Source organism: Atractosteus spatula, chromosome 1, assembly GCF_055471065.1.
Source record: "Atractosteus spatula isolate fAtrSpa1 chromosome 1, fAtrSpa1.hap1, whole genome shotgun sequence".
Taxonomy (NCBI): domain Eukaryota; kingdom Metazoa; phylum Chordata; class Actinopteri; order Semionotiformes; family Lepisosteidae; genus Atractosteus; species Atractosteus spatula.
Window position 1 is genome coordinate 63,254,334 of NC_142706.1, and position 23,761 is coordinate 63,278,094.

General features: G+C 42.9%; 1 protein-coding gene across 1 annotated transcript; it reads left to right on the plus strand.

Annotated features, from left to right (window-relative positions):
* Positions 1-269: 269 nt before the first annotated feature.
* Positions 270-23,332, plus strand: LOC148841507 (dual specificity calcium/calmodulin-dependent 3',5'-cyclic nucleotide phosphodiesterase 1B-like). Its single transcript, XM_088919573.1, has 14 exons — positions 270-429; positions 4,955-5,068; positions 6,331-6,513; positions 6,900-6,966; positions 7,568-7,684; positions 8,167-8,307; positions 10,664-10,764; positions 14,442-14,567; positions 15,419-15,520; positions 16,057-16,177; positions 17,243-17,324; positions 18,387-18,504; positions 19,480-19,616; positions 20,872-23,332. The coding sequence occupies exons 1-14, from the start codon at positions 377-379 to the stop codon at positions 20,961-20,963; spliced, it is 1,554 nt and encodes a 517-aa protein (XP_088775699.1). The 5' UTR covers positions 270-376; the 3' UTR covers positions 20,964-23,332.
* Positions 23,333-23,761: the final 429 nt, after the last annotated feature.

Sequence of the window (23,761 nt, forward strand, 5' to 3'; positions counted from 1 at the left end):
GCTTGCTCACTTGTGCAATGGAAAACCTGGTGCATCTCCGCTTTTGAGATTACTTGCAAAAAAAAAATAAATAAAACCCATACTAACAAAAAAAAAAGTCCCAACAGCATGACTGGCCCCCTGCCCAACCTCCACCTCCCACGCTCGCATCAGCACAACAAACATGCATCCGGCCAATCACAGCAGGGCAGGGCAGGGCAGGGGCCCTGAGGGGGGGGGCGACCACTCTGCGTTCGCTCTGCGGTGTCTCAGGACTGTGCAACTTTTGTCATATCCTGACAGCACTTTTCTCCCACTCTCGCGCGCCTCTGCCTTACTGGCTCTCACACTCGGGGGCACCACAGGCACAGCAGCTCTTCCTCCAGTCCCAGCCCTGATGGCTGAGCTTGTGAAAGTTCGCAAGAAACACCTTCAGGCTCCGATCTGCAGGTAAGCCGAGGAGCGGGGCGCGCTCTCTCTGCCTTGAGGTAGAGGGTTTTGCTTTATAGGCAGAATGTCATGCCTGTTCTCTTCTCTTGCTGAAGCTCTTGTAGTAACCAAAACCTTGGAGGAGTGGTTCACCAGCTTAGCTTTCCAAGTTCTTTTGCGATCTCCAAGCATCAAAACTCCAAACTTAGCTAACTTCCTACTGAGGTTGTCTGCCATCTGTCTGAACTTCAGTGCTCGCATGGCAGTTAAATGAGTTTTAAGTGAAAGAGGACTTCTATGTAGCTAGTTTCCTGAAAATGTGCACTGTATGATTTGAAGGTCAGCTTCCCTCACAGTGTTTTCAGTTGTTTTGTGAAAGTTGCAGGGTGTCCCTTTTTGATATAAATTTCACCGGGGACAACAATTCCACAATGTGTCTCTTCTTTATAGCAGGTGTGCAAGGTGCTTTATACAGGCTGCTGTAATACACAGGTACTTTAATGCTAGGGAACCAACATTTGGACAGTGGTCAGCGCATCTGATTATACACATACTGTATAAAATAGTGTGCTAGCTATGGGTCTTTGAGTGACACATTTACCTGTGACACCATCTCTTGTATTTTAGATCATCCCAATACTGAATTGCCTTCCATTGTGCTGTTGTATATTAATCTGTTTCCAAAAAAATAAAAACTTACAACTTACCAAGAAGCATCTTCTATAGGCACAAAAGAAAAATAGAGCAGTGACAGCGTTAGAGAGAGGAAGGGTTTATATTCTAGGGCACGCTCTTAGATTGAAGCCGCCTCCAGTTCCTCATTCTGGGGGCTTTTACAAGAACATGGACGTCCCTTAACAAAATGAGCCATTTGACCCATCTAACTTGTTTTTAGTTGCTATTGATCTCATCCAGCCATTTCTTGAAAGAATCCAGAGCAACTAGTTAACTTGTTCCAAACTCCTACAACAATTTACTTACAGGCCACCTTCTTGCAGGAGTTTGTAACTCAGTGTCTATAACCTAAAAGGATTTACCGGCGGGGTTCTGTTGTTTCCTCTTAAAGGGGTCTGCAACAGTTTCAAAGTAGTCACAGACAGGAGACTAAAATATACTGAATTTTCCATTTACTATATGCCAAAAATTAAAATAACTAATTGCATAGGAGAAAACATATGATAAAATTATTTATTCATACAAAAAGTAAACACCTGCATAACAGCTAAGAGTTTGTCAGTTTGTTTAGGATGGTACTGTGGATCAGCATGTTAACATCTTTAGCCTTATCTAAAGGAAACACCTCTTCAGCTTTCCAAGAACAGTTTATTGTTTGAGGCAACCAACTAGTAATTTCCTGGAATACATGCAATGGAACACTGATGACCTGTATATATCAAAATATGATACATCTGTAATAGAAAACCATATCAAGGTCAAAGAAGAAAAAAATATATTAACCTAACTTAGGCTATAAATGTATTTCTCGCCTGTGAAAACAACAAAGCCAAGCATTAAGAGTAATCCACTTAAGAATGTGAATGGGGGACAAAAGCCTGCCTTACACCAGCTTTTAGCTACAAGGTGATGTCTGTGTTTCTGGGTCTAGCTGGCCTAGGAAAAATATCATTAAAAAATGGATAACAAAGATTAAAAATAATTAGTATCTGTAGCAGTTTTAAGCTTTATGTACATTTTCTGCATGTTATGGGTTCCACGTTCTTTTTTTATTTTGACCACTATCGTGACAATTGTGACAAAGAAAGTGTGTCAAGGTCAAGGTTTTCTGTAACAGTGTGGTTGAAAGTGTGTCAAAAAAGTGATGAATGTCACTTTGTCTTCAGAAAGCTTTGAAGGTAGCAGGTCACATCATAAGTTGCGATCTACCATCTCTCACCACACTATATATTGAATCTCCCAGCAGGCTGGCCACATCTTTGCTACTAAGTGTCACACTGTCTGCTAGTTGTTTAAAGACATACAGTATGTCTTGTAAAGATGTATCACTTCTCCCAGGCTATCCATCTTTAAAAGCCATTGCCAGACTTTTCAGCAACAGTTTTTGCTGTTCATGTAATGCAGCGCGTCAGTATATGCAATACGCTTTCAAGTGACATTGTTGGTGCTCGTGTGAAATCTTGGATCCAACAGCTGTCTCCAGTTTCAGACCAGACGCCTTGGGCATTTGGTGCCACTTGCCAAATGAAATACTGAACGAGAAAATGCAGCCGTAAGTTCACGCCTGTTACAGAGCGCAAACTGGAGGGCATGCCTTTGCCCTCACAGCCACAAGCAGCAGTGGATATCCGACGACCCACAAGGCTGCGTTGCTTTTCTTTCTTTTCAGTTCCTTTCTAAGTCAGTGGAACATTAGAATTTAAGACAGACAAAGCAGTTTCATACCTACAAACTAACCACTCAGCCCTACGCACCCACAGGCAGCAGTGACTTTGCCTTTGATATGGTTCTCTTGTTTGGCACTCTCTGTTTTTTCTTCTTCCCTTGCCTCCAGATGCGCTCAGTGTTTAGGAAATAATGCTCATTCATTAAAAAAAAAAAAGTTTCCGTTCGCCATCTGCTGTGATTACTTTTAGGTAGTAAAACTTTCCTTTAGGCTCCATTTCTTTTTTTCTCAAAATCTGCAGGGGACAAGTGGTTCAAAAAGTAAAGGCACTTGCAGAGGGGGCACAGCCTGAGCTCTATGACCACGGTTGAGGCTGGGTCATGTGACCAGGATTCGCTAACTGGCAGTACATGATAGCCAGTGCCTGGGGATAGTCAGGACTAGTGAGTCAGCGGGTGATTTTTAGTCTGCTCACCTGTGATTTGCTGGGAGCCCATCAGTGTGATGGAACGTCACCAGCTTTCCTGCCAGGAGCTATGGAACGTTATGGAGGCTGCAACACGTCCAAGGACAAATCAATCGATGTGTTTTGTCTCATTCTCTCCCAAGCACGTGTGAAAACATGCCCGGACAGCTGAATCTCTTAAAGAAGCCAGGTTGTCGGCTTGGAGAGCTTAGCTGAATGTCTTATTCCAGACACCCACTATCCTCCTTTTATAAAGCTAGTTACAGTACAAATGTGCTTAGTCTCTATTTGAATCCGCTAGTCCGTGTTTCACTGGTGATTCTGCAGAAAACCGTGGAATGGACTCTGTCAAGGCCTCCTTTGAGGATTTGGAATACTTCGGTCAGGTCTTCTCGTACATGATGGGACATTCTTTTGAGCTCGGGAAACAATCTGGTCACCTTAGAACTGGTTCCCGAGGAGCAATATTCCTTGTGCAATGAGGTGACCAAAAGTTAACAGCATTCTGAACAATTTTAACATAACATTCCCCAATTTAAATTCTGCTATCACATCATGTAGCACCCCGGATCCTGTCTGTGACAGTCTTGTGCACCAGTCAGCTGTACATCTGTGGCTGTAAGATGGTTTCCTGAGCGCTCATGTCAGCCTTCAACAAAAGCCGCAGGTCAACCAGAGAGCTACTAAAAATTACATTTCCTGTGAAATGGGGGGGGGGAGTACAACAAGCTTTGACATAATTATTTTCTAAGCAATTTAAATGTATTATATTATGAAATTTCATTTTAATTATGTAAGACGAAGAGTTGTGACCAAGGGAGCTAATTGCTATAAGGAACTGTGCTAATAACACCCCTTATAAATTATTCAATTCAGTATTTGTTTCCAAACAGTAGAAAAGGGATGCTACAATTGTGTCCTAAATCAGATCATTCAAAGAATCAATTCTTGTCTTATGGATTATTTCTTTCTGTAGAACAGTTAGCTTGCTCTCAAATTGTTACATTTCTCTGATCTGGTCCGAAGGTCTTGAACACAAAATCCCATTGGAGTGACTCTGTGTGCAGCCTGAGGACAGTAAGCTTTCTTCTGTCATGGAAAATTGAATCCTAATGAATTGTTGCTGCCACCACCTTCCCCACAGAGCATGGTATTTAGTATTAAATCACTTCCAAATCATCGCTTCGCCAATTACCAAGGACCAGACTGCAAAAACCCCATTCTTGATGTTCACAGAGCAGCAAATTGCTTCAAGCCCATTTCCAAAACAAAATTTCCCATTTCCCGGAAAGCAGTCACATCACAGAAAAAACATTCAGCATCAACAGTCATTATCGCACACCACCCATATCATGTGGTGGTTCACATGAGCTGAATGATAGACCTGCCTAACAAAACCTGCAGTGGGCTTGCAAACATTCCCCAAGACAGAATACTTGGATCAGCCACTGCAAAGTCTTGCCGAAAACCACGTGGAGCACCCTAGTAAACTTTGGTAGAAAGCATTCAACAGATTCTTGATCAATACACCTGTTCATTTTCAAAGACAACAATCAGATCCTTTTTTCTATTTGTTTCCCCAAGTGTTTTTGTGTTGGTTCTGGTACGAAAGGCCTTATATTATCACATATCGTATCTACGAACAGGCTAATGTTTTATGCAATGAAGCTGACTGTTCATCAGCAACCATTCTAAAGCACAGATAAAAGCTAAACAGGTGTTTGTGTGTGCGCACACAGGTTACGCTCCATGGTGAAACAGCTGGACGAAAAGGATGTGGACTTTGAAGCTCTGAAGAAGAACCTAGATTACACTGCATCCCTCTTGGAGGCAGTGTACATCGATGAGACAAGGTACTGATCTTTTTTCCACATATCTCCCACTATTTTTACATGCTGATGCTACTTACGTCTATGTCTGTTCACTACGAGGCTGAGGTATTAAAGGGCTGGTTCCCAAATACAATACAACCAAATGTAAGCCTGCATACCCCTGTCTCTTTGCTAAACACCACACAACCTCTGCCTTGTCAAAAACAATCGCAAAACTTCCCCTAACCAAAAACAAAAACAGGCTTAGATCGAAGTGAAGCAGGTCTGTCTGCGCAACATACTGCTGCACCCAGATACGTAACCAGCTGTTTCAATGGACTCCCTACACGGTGGAGTGCACTCTGCCTCTTCGTGCTCCACCGTTTTGACAAGAGGACAGACCGAGTCTCTGCTATCAACAACCACTCCCACATCTCACTCCCAACTCTATGGAAGTTAAAGAATTTAAAAAAATAGTAAAGTTAATGCAGAAAACCACTGATGGAAACAGTGAATGGTAACAAATGGCTGAATGCCTAAGCCATACCCCATTGGTTTCACATGCTTGTTTAAAATCCAGCACATTATCACCACAAGTGTCTATAATACCACAGGGTTTCATGATAACGGCTTACCCAACAACCGCCACAAGCCACCTGTCACACACGGCCTTGTTATCAAAACAAGCAATCATAAAAACCAAACAAGCAGGAAAGCTAAGCCTGCATATCCCTGTTTCTTTGCAAAACACCACGCACCCTGGCCTGTCCAAAATGATCGTAAAAATTCCCTTCACCAAAAACGAGAAGGGGCTCGGATTTCATTGCAGCATGTTCGTCTGTACACATACTGCTGCATCCAGACGTACTGTATAACCTTTAAAGGCGCCATATGAATGGGGGCAGGCTAAATTATGCAGAACCTTTACAAAAACAATAGCCTTGACAATAGTTGTGAGAAAGCCAGCCGCTTTCTGGAAACATGACAGCCCTGAGCAGTCTTGAGTAATTCAAAGCACTTCCTGTCAATGCACTATAGCTCACTTACAGACAGAATAATGGAGAAGTGATTAGGTCTCTGGACCAGGTGGGCATGAGGTGAAACCCCAGGTGAGACACTGCAGTTCTTGTGCAAAGTACTTTGCACAGACTACTCTTGCAAAACTCCACTGTTGTGTAAACAGGTCTCCAGATCACTACTATAAATGGGAAAATACTTCCCCTCGTGAACACCTGGCTTGGCGAGATCAAGGATTAGGCCTCTGTAAGCCAATTTTTCTCCTTTTTCCGCGCTGTTCCCCTCAGGCAGATGCTGGACACGGAAGATGACCTCCCGCAGATCCGCTCGGAGGCGGTCCCGACCGAAGTCCGGGATTGGCTGGCCTCGACCTTTACCCAGAAGGCTCGCCCTCCAGGCCGGCGGTCAGATGAGAAACCAAAATTTCGCAGCATCGTTCACGCGGTGCAGGCTGGCATCTTTGTCGAGAGGTGAGCACAGCGATTCCCACTGCCTTTTCAAGGTTTTACCATCTAACTGCACGCTCTTGTGTGAAAACCAACACCTGATGCTGAGTATTTTACATTTGTCCTTGTCTCTTAAACAGTTCTGAACAGTCTACTACAGCATTCTGAAAAGTATTTGCTTTTCTGCATCATCAATAATTAACCGAAAGAGAATCTGCAACATATAAAACCTCAAAAGGATCAAACTGCTGTGGAATGGGAGTCCTGTAGTACTTTCTATCTGTACTCCTGTACCTTACTGATTTTTTTTTTCATGAAACAACAATGCATATCAGTTAGGATCTATTGTTCCAAGGTGTATACCTTGTAAATCAATACAATAAGGAACTTTTCATGCTGCTGTATTTCAGGATGTTTAGGAAAGCCTACACCGCTGCCATTCCTAACCAGCCATCGGCTGTCATTCACAATCTCCGGGTAAGGAAACACTTTATCATCTCGTGCTCTACACAGGCAGGGACTGAGAAGTCATGCTTGCAGACAGCTCTAGCTCTGTCCATAGCCTGTGGGATGGTTTCAACTGCCTGGATCAGAACAGGCGTTTTATGGGCCAGGCTCAGGCAAGGTAAAGCTCCTATGAGCAGGTCAGCAAAAGAGCTACTTGAGCTTCGTTTGATCAAATTCCTCAATGTTTTCTTTATCTGCCGCATTCAGGGATCCCATAGTATTAGTCGCTTAAAAAAGGTTTTAGGTAACTAATAATGTTTGACTAATTAGTATTGATACAGTTTAAAAAAAAAGGTATGTACAGTTTTTTGTGTTTCCCACAGTGGTCAATGTTTGCCTGCAGGCCACGTTCCATGGGCATAAATTTCAATTTAAGTAACAAGTAAATTTCAATTTAAACTGCTAAATAGTTTAGAGTTTTCCCAAAAGTAACCCCACCCCCAAACTAGTCCTAACACACTGGTGCGGACGTGCAGATGTCTGATCCATGTTTGAGCTGGAGATGACTCAAACCCTATCCTTTGTTAAAGTGAGCCAACTCACACCATGACCTGTTTACGATTTGTTTCAGAACATCGACAGATGGAACTTCGACGTGCTGGCATTGAACAGTGCCAGCAGAGGGCACGCGTTGCAAACTGTGGTCATTGAACTGCTGACCAGATACGAGCTCATCAGTCGCTTTAAGGTGCATAAAATTCACTTCTCCTGCCCCTTGTACAGAAAAGATCAGTGAGACGGGCGCATTAAATACATTGCATAAGTTTGAAGATAAAAATATATTCTTTAGGGTATTGACTTAAAAGCATTCAACTGCTTTGTTCAGGATTTCTAACTTCAGGCAACCACCAAGAGGAAAAGAAAGGAAATTTACAATACAGCCTTAACTATAACTGGACACTGAGCTTCACAGCCTAAGGTGACAAAATGTATAAAAAAGAGCTCAATGATTCAAGAGCCTCATTAGGAGCCCCCAGTGTCTCTGGACTATTAGCAATATTACACTGTGACAACTAATTTTAGATTTCAGGGTACCCTGCTTATCCAAATGCCGCCATTTGCGTCACGAAATCTCTCTCTCTCCTGGTTTGTACACAGGCAGGGGAATGATGGTAATTCTAGGCACTGACTAAGGTAATAAGAAATTGTCTTGTGCTGTTTACATTGCAGATTCCAATCACATTCCTGATGACCTTCCTGGGAGCCCTGGAGAAAGGCTACAATAAACACCACAACCCCTATCACAGCCAGATCCATGCTGCTGACGTCACGCAGACCATACACTGCCTTCTGCTGCGCACTGGCCTGGTGGTAATCTGTCGATCTTAATCCCTGCTCCACCCTGACTGCAGACAACAATGCAATTCCCACTGCACACAGCATTGAGTTTTCAGGCACTGAAAGTGGCGGGCTCTTCTATAAGTCAACACCAGGCAGTAAAACACAAAATAAAGTACCTCATGTAGTTCATGTTGAGCCATAACTCCCAAACATCGCCAGTTAAGAGTCTGGGTTACGCCACTAGCCAAATGTGAACGGTGCTCTGGTCAGAGAAGTGGTGAGACAGTGCAAGCCTGAGGTTACATCAGCCACTAAATTGCTCCTCCTACTGGCGGCCAATCTCAACTGTGAACTGTGAGGCTCACTGGGACTTAAAGATAATGAATGGCTCAGACAGGTGTCGCCGGTCTTGATGATTCCAAGATGAGTAAATTGTATAGCTAAAAAGTAACTGGCAATTCCAATTTTAAGAAAATATATGCATGCCTGCAGTGTCATTGGTACAATGTCACATTGTTGTTTGACAGTGGGGGGTCTTTTCCATCTTAGCTCTCCGTGTCCGGCCAGTGCTGTTTTGGGCTCCAATTCTGCCCAGGCCATCTCTGCTCCAGAGCAGTACAAGATCACCTCTCGTTCTGAATAGTCAAAGTGGCATTAAGATCAGTAACTCAGCCATTCTGAAAGGTGATGGATAGAGACTGTCAGGCCTTAAGTGTGGAATATTGGCTGGGCTCTGGAGCCATATGGGTTTAAATCACAAGAGTGGCGCTACTGTTGTACTGTTAAGTAAGGTACTTCACTCAGATTGTTTCAATAAATTGCCCAGGTATGTGGTACAATGGTAACAAATCAATCTAATTAATAATAACCAATCCCATTAGTACATGATATTCACAATGCATTTTACATCTGCAAAAGGAGGCTCTCCATTAAAACCTTAAACCCTTGTTTCCCATGAAAATATTTACAGCTCACACTCTCTTACATATGGTACCTACTGAAATACATGTCAATGTTGAAATTTGACAGTTGGTCTATACCTCATACCTGGTTGTCTAATCGACTCTCACGAAAACACTGTATGACATCAAGTAGGAGATCATACACTGATTCATTTTTACTAGTGCATTCACAAAAGAACTCTCAGCCAAATACAGAGTCTGTTTTTTTTCTGCTGAATATATCTAGGGCCACTACGGGAGGCAGAAGCTCCACAAACAATAATTAGCAAAATAATTCTTGTCTATACTGTATAAACAGTAAGATGTGTAATCGTTTCCAGACCCGCTCACTTCCATTCTCCTGAAGATATCCCTGCCCTTATAAGGAAATACTTAGAGTCATTTTTGAAACAAGAACCCCGTCTAGATCTCTCTTGAGCAGTGGGAGGCTTGAAGATCTGTTTTACTATTACGTATTCCCAGGCTGGTTTTATGCGGAAATCCTAATGGAAACAGACAAATGACTACTGCTCTCTCCTTAACCCCTGCACGCTCATTAGCACAGATTCGCTAATTAACACTCATTGCTTAGTGAATGGCTGTCAGAAGTCTCTAGCTGGACTGCCACTCATTTTCAGGAAGTAAAGCTCCACCTTTCAGAGCAGGAAAAGATCGTAACTTACTGGACAGGCCAAAAGTACCTTTTTCACTGAAAGCCAATTTTTGAGAAGCAGTACACGATGCCAGCACCTTCTTCTGTCACACTTTGCCAAATCTGATATCAAAGGCCTGAAACAAACCTGCCACATTGGACTCCTTCCACATGTCTGTGCGTTGTGAACCAGGGGGAGCTCCTGTCAAGAGCAGGAATGAAATATTTACAGTACAAGAGAGGAAAGAAGAGATACAGCAGGAGCCTTATGCACACCAAGAAAGACAAGAGATGAAAAGCTGTATTTTTTTAGCTGCAGTTCTCTTCTGGTAAGCCAGAGACGGAGGACTCAGACTGCCCAAAGCGACCTCAAATGTTTCTAGGGGCTTCTTTCCCAAGATTGCAAGATTGATAATTTACTACATTAGAATCATTCTTTTTTCAAATGTATTTACAGTAGGCATTCATGTTTTTTCAGTGATGGTGATCTCAACAGTCTGGTTTTACACTTCAGTTTTCAGGTGACACACTATGTTGCTCTTCCTCACTATTATACCTTTGAACTTCTTAAAACAAATCTTGTAAGCTGTGAAAGAACGTTCCCGTTAAATTCTCCATTTAGCTTTTCCCTTTGGGATTAAGGGTTTTGGCGCTAGGTGACTGAACACTTCTAAGTCAATCTGCCATTTAAAAGAAAAGCCCACAGCCCACATTTTTCATGTTTATGATGGTTGATCCGGCGATGTCCCTTACAATGGCACCCTGACGGTGTTCTCTCTCGTCTTCCCCTCAGCACTGGCTCAGTGAGCTGGAGGTCCTCGCTGTGCTGTTCGCTGCCGCCATCCACGATTTCGAGCACACCGGAACAACCAACAACTTCCATATCCGCACACGGTAAGACACAGCCACGCGCCTGAGCAGAGGGCAAGAGTAGTGTGCTGCCTCTTCCTTGACCACCACAGAGGAAGGGCTGAGCAGCGACTGACACACTGTAGGAGGCAGCCTGGTGCACTGGGCTTCTGCATGTACAGTACAGTTGGGGGCACTTGATCAAAGCCTGCTGACAAAGAAGGAAAGCAAGAATCACCCAGAGCATTTGAACGCCAGGTCTGAGACACTGCACGGCTCTTTAAGGCAAGGAATGACGTGAAACTACCAGGTCTTGGTTTATAGCAGAGAATACAAGAGCCAGGATATTGCATGGAAACGTTTTAAGGTGTTAGAGACAAACACTATCGAGATATCTGTTAACAGCAATAATATGCATGACAAGGGTCAGGTAAATGGGTGACAAGGTTCATATAAATTCCTAATACACTAATAATTTGAAGATTTAGCAGTACCAGTGGCTGTAACACTTGTTCATCAACGAAAACCAGTGCAGCTTAAGCAAACAAGTTTTTTTTCCAGGGTATATTTTTAGCAGGCTATTGGAATTCCTGTTATGTTTTTTTTTCAAAGTCTCAGTACCAAAGTTGACTGGGTTCTGGCACGTTTTATTCATTTTATTTTTGGAAAGAAAGTACGAGGCCCATTCTCAGAGAACCTGAAAGTAAAAGGGGGGCTCAAATTACACTCTGCCTGTTCTGTAACAGTTTTATTTCTTCAGTCACTGAATCTTGAAAGTCTACAAAAAAGCTTCCCTCTAGCTTTCAGTGCACTTCAATTTACTATTACTGTACGTGAGCTGCTGTGTTGTTTTATAAAATAACACATGCAAGCAAATAATACATTGAAACAATAAAGCTGTCCCATCCGTGTATTAGAAAAATAAAAAAAAATATTTTAAATTTGGAAAGCAAGGAGTGATAAGCAGAAGTCTTATCATTTTTTATGGAATACTTTAAAGACCATATTCGCATTCCAAAATTGGATATTTACAGGAAACACAAGACACCGCTAACCTCTTCACCACTGGGATTCATTTCTGGGAATCAAAAGTTCTTGCTTTATTTACTTTGCACATTTTAAAACCAGACCAACAAGAAAATGTAATTTCCAGGACTTTGCAATGAGTCACTATAGTCTCATAGAAAGGTCTTACTCTATTCCTGTCCTATAAGCTTTAGAAAAGAAAAATATATCACCATTACGAAGAGATCTGGATTTGTTTCATCACCCCAAAAACTCATTTTTATTTTGAGTTTTACAGTGAGAGTGGCACAGTGGTGCAGAGGTTAGCATTGCTGCCTTGCAGCACTGGGGCCCTGGGTTTAATTCCACACCTGGGGTCCTATCTACGTGGAGTCTGTACTGTATGTTCTCCCCATGTTCACATGGCTTACCTCCATGTGTGTTCGTTTCCTCCCACAGTGCAAAAACATACTGTACTAGTAGGTTAATTGCCTTCAAGGAAAATTGGCCCTGATTTAAGAATGTGCATGTCTGTGTCTATGTGTACCCTGTGATGCACTGAACAGAGACAGACGTCCTTCTAAAGAAGAAGATTTTGAGTCTTGATTTGAAAGTACTCAGGGGAGGAGACTCCCTAATATCCTTAGGGATAGAATTAGATGAAGGTTGCAAGATGGAGAACAGGATGGCACTTAGTCAGACAGGTACTGCGGTGCAAAGCCATGTAGACATTTATAGATGAGCATGAGGATTTTGAAGTTGAGCAAAACCTGACAGGATACCAATGCAAGGACTCCAGGATAGGAGTAATGTGATACCTTGCACAAGACCTGGTCAGGATTGTGGCTGCCAAATTCTGGACATACTGAAGCTTGTTTAGTGTGGATTTAGATACCCCAGCGTGTAGAGTGAAGAGAAGACAAAAGTGTTTGACCAGCTTTTCAGCTTCAATCAGTTACAACATAAAACTTGGTCTGACAATATTTCTGAGGTAGATTATGTTTTTGCAATATTTTTCATAAATACTGCATATATATGTGTCAAACATCATAAATATATATGCAGGTCAAACACTGAAACTGAAAAGTGTTTGTGAATATGTGGATGAGACACTGAAACTAAGTTCCCTACTACTATTTAAATAGTAGTAGGTTTTTTAATATCCCAGAGCACTGTCTGTAAAATACAGAGATGTTACCTAGTGTCCTGACTAAACTCCACATTGTTCCTGTACAGTTTGACCCTCCCTCTTGAATCAACCAGTTAAGCAATTTCTCATCTCACCACCCGATATGTGGTTTACTGTAGTGAAGCTGCATGTACATGTAGATGTATAATAGCTACAGCACATCATCCAGATGTATGCTACACTCTAGTGATGGATGAATTGGATCCCCTTCTATATGTAGTAGAAGTGCTTCAGAATTCTTTGGGATGAAAAGCACTATATAAACACAATTATTTGGCAAGAACACTTCAGCCCATCCAAATCTTGTACAGACGTGACCAATAAGAGTGCACTACTGCCATTTCGATTCTGTTAAAAGGGCCTTTCATAATTTTATCTTCTGCTTAATGAAATCGGTCCCTTGAGCACCTGTAGTTTACCAGGAATGTCTTCCTCTTGGCTTTGTAAAACAGCAGCTCCAAGGGACATTTTCTGAGCAATTTCCCTCTAATTACAAAACTAATTTGAGTCTCCGATTTTAAAATTTTGCATAAAAAGAACCAGTTTGCAGTGTGGCCTCTAACATTCGCCCAGTTGCAAGTGTGCTGCCTCTTAAAAGCCTAACCAGAGGTATATTATATACTAGACAGACATATGGATACAGGTTGTTTAAAATTACTCTGCTCCCTTCAAGTTGAGATTTTACTACAAACCAAAAGATAGGTTTTTCCACAAATAAAAGCCTCTTATATTACATTCTCACTCATGTGCCTGTAACAACACTTCAGACTGCAGTGCTTCAATACAACTAGCCTCTTAAGTGTAAAACTGATCCCGCTAATTGTCAAATAATAAAGTTCACTGCAGAACACTGCTGTTCAGAGCAGGGATGAAAGACGTTGGTGGCCTGACTTTTTGAAAACCTTCTTACAAGACAACAGTGGGAAGCACTTCTGAATGAACCCGGTTAACCACACCAACCGGAATCAATAAAAAGAGCAAAACACATATTAGAATACATAATTAAGGTTAAAATTTAGATCAAGGGATTTAAAACAGGGGTCTGTATGTTCTCCCCTCATTCGCATGGGTTTCCTCTCACAGTCCATAGACATGCTGGCAGGTTCGTTGGCTTGAGTGTGTGTTAACTGGTTAACACTTGGATCCATAAATTACTAGCAACCACATAAGGAAGATAGACCAAATGGCCTCCTCGTGTTTGGAGTTGTATAGAGAGATAAGATCACTTTATTAGCCATATACAATTTCTTGCATTAGGAATTAATCTTTTCGCAAAACCTAGCTTGCTCTCCATGAGACACACAGACAGGGAGAGAAGCCTGGGGTCAGAGCGCAGGGTCTGCCATTGTACAGTGCCCCTGGAGCAGCTGGGGTTACGGGCCTTGCTCAGGGGCCCATCGGAGCAGGATCCCTCTGCCGGCTGCAGGATCTGAAACGGCAACCTCACAGCCACAGGCGCAGATCAGCCACAGTGTCACCGCTCCATATGTACTGTATTTACATGTGGTCTCCCCCTCTTCCTCGACAGATCCAACTATGCCATGATCTACAATGACCGCTCGGTCATGGAGAGCCACCACGTGAGCGCCGCCTTCAGGCTGATGCAGGACCAGCAGATGAACATCTTTCTCAACCTCTCCCGGGAAGAATGGGTGTAAGAGCCAGCGGGGTACTCACTCCCTTCTCCTCCGCATTCCTAACATCCACCTGCCCGTTCTGCCTTAAAAAACGAGCAGCCTCCACCCAGAGGCTGAGAAACACTACAACAAAAGTGCAGACACAAACACTTCCTTAAATCGAAAGCCGGGTTCTGTGCATCACACCAGCCCAGGTGTGTATACGCTGTATCAGTATACTGGAAATGATCCTCGGCCATGAAAATGAAATGTGAGGGAACTGACACTCCTATCGGGTAGCTCTATGCAAAACACCTCAACACCTCAACCTACCATCTGACAACATACCTTCATTCATGTGACAAATGCTCTACAGAAGAGTCAACCATGTTTCTGTAAAATCTATAAAATGCACTGATGACTCAAAGACAACCATGTCAATATTCCATCGTGAATCTCAGCTATTCTGTGCATACCGAATTGCGTTCGAAACCCCTTTTGGATGTGCAGAAATGCAAGTTAACGTAAGCAGCACAGTCCTATTTAAGGACCACAAAGTTTAACGACGCAATGGAAGTGTTCTCAATTTCTGTGCTTGGGGTCTGAAACTCAGCAGGTCTTCTCTGTCTTTTTAATAGTCACTATCCTGTGGCTTTAGAGCAGGAATAAGTAGGTTCAATTATAACTAACCTACTTCTATTTCCCACCATACCTACTTGAATCACATTAACACCTCTCCAAGGTGAAGAGCTCTGCAATACTAAAGGAGATATAGAAAACCTACTAGATTCCAAACCATGATGACCCAGAGTTGGGATCTCCTAGTGTAATGGACACCTGTGCATGACAGATCTCTGTCTCTGTCTCTCTCGGTCTCTGCTGTGAACAGGGAGCTGCGATCGCTGGTCATAGAGATGGTGCTGGCAACAGACATGTCCTCCCATCTACTGCAGGTGAAAGCCATGAAGACGTGTCTACAGCAGCAGGAGAGGTACTGTGCTTCCAGCACTTGATTGCCCTCTGGTGGCAGGGGGGAGGCATCACAAGACCTGGCTGTCTTGTATCTCCAGGACTCCAAAATGAGCAAAGTGGAAAAGTCAATTGGAAGGATTTGGCTATTTAACTAGCCAGAAATCCGAAAATATTTCCTCTTGCCAAACTGTTACCAATGAATATATTTTTATAATTATATTATGACAGGGCTTCCTTGTCCTTGATGGCAATTGGAAATTTTGTTGGTCAGACCTAGCGCGGTTAACTGTTAATTGAGCTAATTTAACCTGCATTCTAAGACTCTGTATCACTGATAATTTAAGCCTGTTAGACTACTGCCTTCAACGAATGCACTGGGGTGGGCTTGTATTACAAGGTTACAAACATGATGCACCAATTCAATGGCAAATTCAAGGTTTTACCTTCTGTGATCAACTATGGCAACTGTCAGCATTTAAAAAAAAGTTATTAAAATGGTTTACGGTAATTGGTGTTTAAGATAAAAGATAATGTTTTTTTATTTTGCATCTTCAGAATAGACAAGCCCAAGGCTCTGTCTTTGCTGCTTCATGCTGCTGACATCAGCCACCCCACCAAGCCTTGGCCACTACATGTTCGCTGGACCAAAGCCCTAATGGAGGAGTTCTTCAGACAGGTAATGTCTGCCAAGTCAGGGTGACGATTCTGATGCACAAAGTAAGGACCACAGCTGGGGCTAGAAAATGATCTCGTTCCAATTAATTTCAAATTATGCCAATATCTAATACCAATTATGAAACTCCATCTATGACTAGTTGCTGAATTTGCACTAAACTCATGATCCTGCCCAGGGACCTACAGCAGCAAACTGGTACACACTATTGTCTATGAGGGAACAAGTAATAGGTTTATTCCATCCTGAAAAGAGAAGAAAGAAAACACAACGTTTTGGCTGTGGAGCCTACTACAGGTGCAAGCATTGTCTACGAGGTTTTGAAGAGACGGAAAACTAGCAGTTGTTAGCTCTCCTTATGTCACCAGAGCCACCCTCCAGTACTCTGGCTTGGTTTATCCATCTATTCATCCATTTTATCTAATATTGGGTCGCGGGGGAGCCAGAACCTATTGGTTTGGTTTATTTAAAATTTACTAGAAAACAAAAGGACAAGACAAGGCAATCAAGTCAGATCAACTGCCAGTTCAATCTCCATCAGAGTGCAAGGACATTTCTCTGTTTTTTTTACTATAGTTCTACTTCCAATCCTTTGTCAAAATCAATTCTTAATTTTAATACACAATACTTTTTAATCACTTCAAATACCAACACTGCCTCTGCCATAAAATACACTGCAGATTGAAATGATTGATCCAAACCGAAAAAGAGGAAACGACTTTAAAAAAGAACTGAAAACTGAAAAGCAATTTTTTTGTTTGGCATTTCCACGGCACAGTGAAAGAAGCAGATAAACATACACTTGACATTCCCATCTTTAATGTTAACCAGACAGGGTAGGTCTTCTCGGACTCAGTCCACTGCAGTACTTCAGTCTCACGCAGCTCCGTGGTTCTTTCAGTGATAATTGGCTGGATCAATATGAAAACTGAGGTGCTAGTCGCACTGAAATGTACTGAAATGTAGTGATCTAAAAGACTGGGAGAAGTCCTAGAGTTAGCTTTCTGTTATTGCACAAATAAAAAGTCATAGCACTGGCAACTAACTCCTAGATCTTGTTTCTCCCAGGGGGACATGGAAGCAGAACTGGGTCTTCCCTTCTCTCCTCTGTGCGACCGGAAGACCACCCTAGTAGCAGAATCCCAGATCGGTAAAGTACCTGTACCAACTCACATTATCTTTGCCCCACATGAACATTTAACTCAACGCGTAGAAAAGCTCCAGGCAGGCAAGCTGTGTGAGAGCATAGAGCATCTAGAGTCACAATCTGCAAGCACAAGATCAGCCCTGCTGCTGCTTTGCATTTCACAGACAGGCCCAGATCTTTAACAAGCAAAGGCACCCTTCCAGCACCATGATGGTTAACTGGCAGCGTGCTATTACAAAATATCTCGATCCACCCACGCCACGAGCGTGGCACTAAACAAAGGCAGCGGACCTCGTGACATATGGAAAAACACTCGCTGTCCACGGTGTATACAGTGTTAAAGGCAGCAGCTATGTCACCCCACAACTCACAACTGGCAGCTCACCGAAGCTCAGCAGGTGTGAGCCTGGCCAGTACCTGGATGGGAGACCTCCTGGGAAAAACTAAGGTTGTTGCTGGAAGAGGTATTAGTGGGGCCAGCAGGAGGTGCTCACCCTGCGGTCTGTGTGGGTCCTAATGCCCCAGTATAGTGACGGGGACACCATACTGTAAAAAGATGCCGTCCTTGAGATGAGACGTAAACCCGAGGTTCTGACTCTCTGTGGTCATTAAAAATCCCAGGGTAACCCTGCCATCCTGGCCAAATTTCCCATTGGCCCTTAACAATCATGGCCTCCTAATAATCCCCATCTATAAATTGGCTTCATCACTTTGTTCTCCTCCCCACTGATAGCTGGTGTGTGGTGAACATTCTTGCACACTATGGATGCTGTCACATCATCCAGGTGGGGCTGCACATTGGTGGTGATGGAGGGGAGTCCCCATTACCTATAAAGCGCTTCAAGTGGAGTGTCCAGAAAAGCGCTATATAAGTGTAAGGAATCATTATTAAATCTTAAATCATTTTATTTTGCCTATTGCTTGCGCAGCTCTTCCAGTTTGTGCTGGCCTTATGTTTCAATTTGTTGATGTGTCATCCGCACATGATTGTTACTGACCTAGTGTAAATCTCACACGTCTGCTGTATGCTGCCCTGCATCAGCTAAACAAATAATAACTGTGCAGGTTTCATCGACTTCATCGTGGACCCTACCTTCTCCCTGCTGACCGACATGGCAGAGAAGATTGTTATCCCCTTGGTTCAGGAGAACCCCAGCCCACCAGATCCCTGCAAACGACACAGGTACTGTATGTCACCCTTTCTGTATGCCCTTTACCCAGTATGCACTTCTAACTGTTCTAATGGGAAAAAGCACAGAAAGTCAAAACTCTAATTACAAACAAAACGCAAAACTATATCAGCAGGAAACAGTTCTTGTAATTGTGATAACCTTAGGAGCTCTTCCCCAAATTTTAATTAAGCCTACTATTAATGTAATACTTGGTGTCACCAGGTGGTAATGATCTGCAATCCACTTATATCCACTTGAGTGCTACAATAAACATGGGTTTAAGACTAGAATACAGTATCTGCATATCAATGGTTTTGGTGGAAGGCAGACACTATTCAGTTACTTTAATTAAAATTGCTATATGTTGTTAATGAAGTTCATGTACAGTAGGTACTGTAGCTGCGTCAGCATGCGTAGGCTGCAAAGGAACAAGCGAAGGTTTACTCCAAGCTGAAAAGAGAAGAAACAACGTTTCGGCTGTGGAGTTTTCAGCATGAAATAAACCTTTACTTGTTCATATGTTTTTAATGATGCTTATTTATTCCATTTCGGTTGCATTGTAATTTTATATGTACTGTACGTAGTCGCCGTTATCATGGCCAACAGGTATTCAAGTGAGAAGTATACAATTCGCGCACTATCAGGGCAATAGTACAGTGCGTTAAGAAAAAATACAAATGCTATTTTTTGTTAATAAAACCTCACGTTTCTCGGGTGTAACTGGTAGTTTAACACTGTTTTAAATGCATAGAACGGTTATGTTCAATTGTGTACAGTACGTTACAGAAGGGGTAAAAAGTTTTTATTACGTCTGCTATTTCGAGCGCTTTTTGCGAGACAATTACTGCGTCAGAGGCCGCGGCCCTCATTTCGAGAACCCTCTCTCTCAGCGCAGTCCGGTTTAACTGTAGGGAGTGATATTTTGCACACGGAAGCACCATGTGCCATTTTAAAAAGTACAATTTACCTGTTTTCGTTGCCCCCAGCTCGCTGTGGAAAGAGAGCTCTTGGGGTCTCCAGTGGAGCCTGGCTCACATCAACGCCGAGCTCGTCAGCTTCCGCTCGACGTGGACGCGACACACGGAGGACAACAAGTTCAAGTGGAAAGACAGGGCATCCAACGGTAAGGCCTTGGGGATGCTGGCTTTTCTTCCTCCGCCTCAAAACCACGAGGGGTCACCGTGTGCGTTTACGTTCAGTCCACTTCAACGAATACTAACTCTAATACAACGAATTCCAATACTAATAACGCAACCGCTTTGAAGTTCGGTTCCTATATTTATACTGTATCTTTTTAGATCCGCCTACAGCTTCACCAATACCATCTGGCCACACGTAAAAAAACACTGGCATTAGCCTAGTAGTGGACATACCTGTACAGTAAGGGAGTCAGTACCTCTCCCACGCTGTCTCAAGATCTTACTATATGAGAAAAAATAATAGTATAATATACTAATGCGTACAAAACATATTATGAGGGAAAATACTACTAAATAGTAAATGTTTTCCAGAATGAGTTCCCTAACCCTTCCCCTGTTACTATGAGAGGAAGTGAATTCAACGCGCACCTCCTCACGACCTGATTCAATTTAGCATGGCAGTTTCATTTGTCCATAAAACGCTTGTTTCTTGCTTGATGAGATGACTATTGAGTGAGTTGTGAACAATAAATGTTACTATGTGGTTAGTGGCCGTATGTGCAAAGTATTCCTACTGAAAGTATTAAATGTGTACAACTTACATATTTGCTTGGTTCAGGAATGGACTTACACCTTAAGAAACAAAGTTTCAAAAGTCAGATTTTTGTCTAGGGTCAGAGCTGATGACTTAGTTACTTAGAATTCGAGCTCACCTGTTCCTGCTTCTTGATCGCTGAGGAACCCCATTTCCATCAGACATGCAAATTAAAGGACTGCCTTTCTTAGGGTGTAACAGAACAGAGGCAGCTCATTACTGGACAGCTGAGGTTTTTTTAGTTAGTTCTGAGTTTGTCTGGAAAGTGTAGGTGTCACAGGGCTCAAGCACCGAGTTACAGAAGTGACGTCACCTCCCTCTGAGAGGGTAGACTCTCCAGCAGCAGAAGACCTGGCCTTTCAGTGTGGGGGAGTTACAGTACAGTATCTGCAGTCTAGAGAGGTGCTGTGTGTGTCCGGAGCCTGTGAGCGACCGGGATCAGATCCTGGCCACGGACAGGGAGAGCTGCACTCATCACATTAGTTTTCAGCTTATCAACTGGGACCAAACTAAATAATGGAAGCCTAGAGGAGACTTTGTCCTTTTGGGGCCTGAGGTAATGAATATTGTTTCTAGTCCCAGTGTCCTGACTAACATCTGAGCGAGAACCATCTTCTAAATCTGAGTCCTCAATGTCCCCACAGGCTCAGCAGATCAGAGCTCCATTGAGGAGCTGTCACCCAATGAGGAAGGCCTTTCAGAGGAAGACACTACAGAGATCTTCACTGAAGACTAGCCAGCTTGGAAGACGGGCAGAGAACCCATGCACTCCAAGCCAGCCAGCCTGACATGAAAACAGCCCATCACTTTCTTTTACATAGCTCAAGTGGTGTGCAAACCATCCCGGCTCGAACCCTCTTGAGTGTCCTGTCGAGAGGGCGTCCATGAAGCGGGCGCCCCATCGTCCTTTAGGACATTGCTTTGGTGTCATTAAAACAAGTCGATAACACAAAATGTTGTGACACAGGGTAGCTACGGAATGACAACGCAAGAATGCAGGTCGTGTTAAGAGGTGTACAGGAGGTTACACTCTTAACACTCACTCATGACGTGCTTCTGGTGTCACATCATCAGACAAAAGGACTGTGTGTTCAGAAGAAAAATGTGGCAGAATCCCCGGTGGCCTTTAACCAGTTATTTGTACTATCCATTTGAAGTGCCTACAGCAGAGCATCTTACAGTAATCAACAGAGACATCGTCCTTGTGCTTCCCGGAACAACATTTCAAGGGCTGTTGTTTTTTTAACAATTGGCAGAAAATCTGAATAAGAACCACGAGAAAAGAAATCCAAATGCACCCTCTCCCCAGACCATGCAACAGAGATGCTCTCATCACCTCTGTAACAGTTGCACTACAATGAGAGAGGCTGGGACTTACCACGATGCACAGCTCTTCCCAATTGATTCTGTATGTGTGACGAGTTCCTGTCATTTGCTAAGAGTGGGAGCGTGGCCAATGAAGTGGGTACATGACTGATACCCGGCCCGCACTAGAAAGCATCTGGCTTCCCCATTATAACCACTCCACTGTGAGCCTCGCCCAGGACACCATACAGATCATTCACCTGTCGAGTTTAGTTGCGCACTGACACAACTAAACTAAAAATGTCTTTGCCCATTTTTGCTCTTTTTTAATCTTCATGGAATCGGAAAGGGGTTGGGTTTTGTGTGCACCTTTAGATTGTAGGTACTGTATACAGTAGTTACTGTATGTAACCAGAGGGTACAGACATGATTTACTGTAGGTAGTGCTTCAGCACTGTGGATGTTTGGTAAAACTGGTATCCTGCAGACTTCTCAGGAGGCTGTTTACTTTCTTCAAGCTGGCATTTAATTTAGGCTCAACACAGTATTTTGTATTTCTCAAGGTTTTATTGTTAAAGGTGATAGTTTTAAAGATTCACTTGATAGGTGGAGAAACAGCTGTAGAAGTGTTTAACAGCCCTGGGATGTTCAATCATTCGTTACTCAACCAATTAAGACAGATTAAGTAAGAGGGGGGCTTGACTGGAACTATTGCTAAAAGACTGTGGCCCTCTGGGAACTGGGAGTTTGACAACTCTGTAAAGTAATTAATCAAAAATTAATAGATATGTGGTATTTATTCAGTCATATTAGAAAGCTTTGAGGCGCAGGCAGATTACAATATGAGTCTTATTTATTTAATTATTTGCATTTTAATAGAAAACTGAAAACTGAAAGCACTCCCCCTGCATATCAAATACCTTTCCAGTTACTGTACGTGTTATTGGACGTAAGTGTATTCCTTTGATTGTCTGTTAAACATTAAGAGTTCACAGCTGTAGCACCGCCATAGGCTTTCACACCATAATGTTGCATTTTGGAAGAACTGCTTCACAAGGCCAGGATGAACAAGGGGGTCTCTTGAAGACCCCCAGTAGATCTGCATGCATCCTGGGACATCCTGCTTGTCAGCGTGTTTACCTGAGCAGGTGGGAATGAGAAAAGGGGTTGATTTGTTGAATGGCACAGATGGCCGGGGTGCTAGTTTGCAGGATGCATGACTTTTTCGGTGCTCATGTTACCACGGGCACTAACTTATGGACTACCTGTGACTGCTCAGGCGCTGCAGGACTGTGCCTATTCTCCAGCTGGGATGTAAGGCTTCCTCACTTTTCCTGGCTGTCCGTACTGGAATGTGAATTGGGAAAAGGTAGTTTGGAATACAAAAAAAGTTATGTTTCTTGATTAAATCACACTTTATTCCTGTATGTGAAAGGTCAGGACAGGGCACAAGACACGTAGAAAAAACACTTTAAGCAATGGGTACAGGCAAATAAACCTCCTCACTGTTCTGCACGAGTGCTGTGATTGATTCTCGGCTCCCACTGAGAAATAAGTGCCCGCTGCACATCCTGGCCTTTCACACAGTAAGTTGCATTAGTTTTGTTTTAAAGAAGATGTTTAGAACTTAGCAAAGGGTCACTGCAGGACAGTGTTTTTTCCAGCACAAACGCTCGAATCGCAGATCTCCTCTCTACCGGAGCGGGGACGCCTTTCAGCCTCAGCAGGGAACGTAATGCATTATTAAAAGTGAACAAGTTTTTCAATTTTGCATACTGTAAATAAACTTTCATTTTACCATTCTCCTGTGTGTCCTGGGTTCTCCGTCTGGAAGTGTTGTGAACAAAGTGCCCTACTCCCTCTGTGTTCAAAGCAGCAGGAGTTGAACCAGAGAGCCAGAAAACATCTCTGCAGGGTGTCTCAGAGTCTGATAGAGGTCAGTAATTGCAATCGCTGTATTAATGGACAAGGGGAAAACTGAAATACACAAATACGTATTGGACACAATAACACAATTTTCAAATAACAGTGCACCACTGGGCACCGAAAGATTTTAATTCACAACCATCACCACTTAAATATACATTCCTTATTAATCTAAAAAGTGGTAATATAATTATAATATAAAAATCTATAATTTTATTTTGCTGTTACCAAAAAATGTGGTTATCCACACAGGACCTTTGAAACTCAAATGCAATGTGTTTTTTACCCCCTTTGCCCATTTAA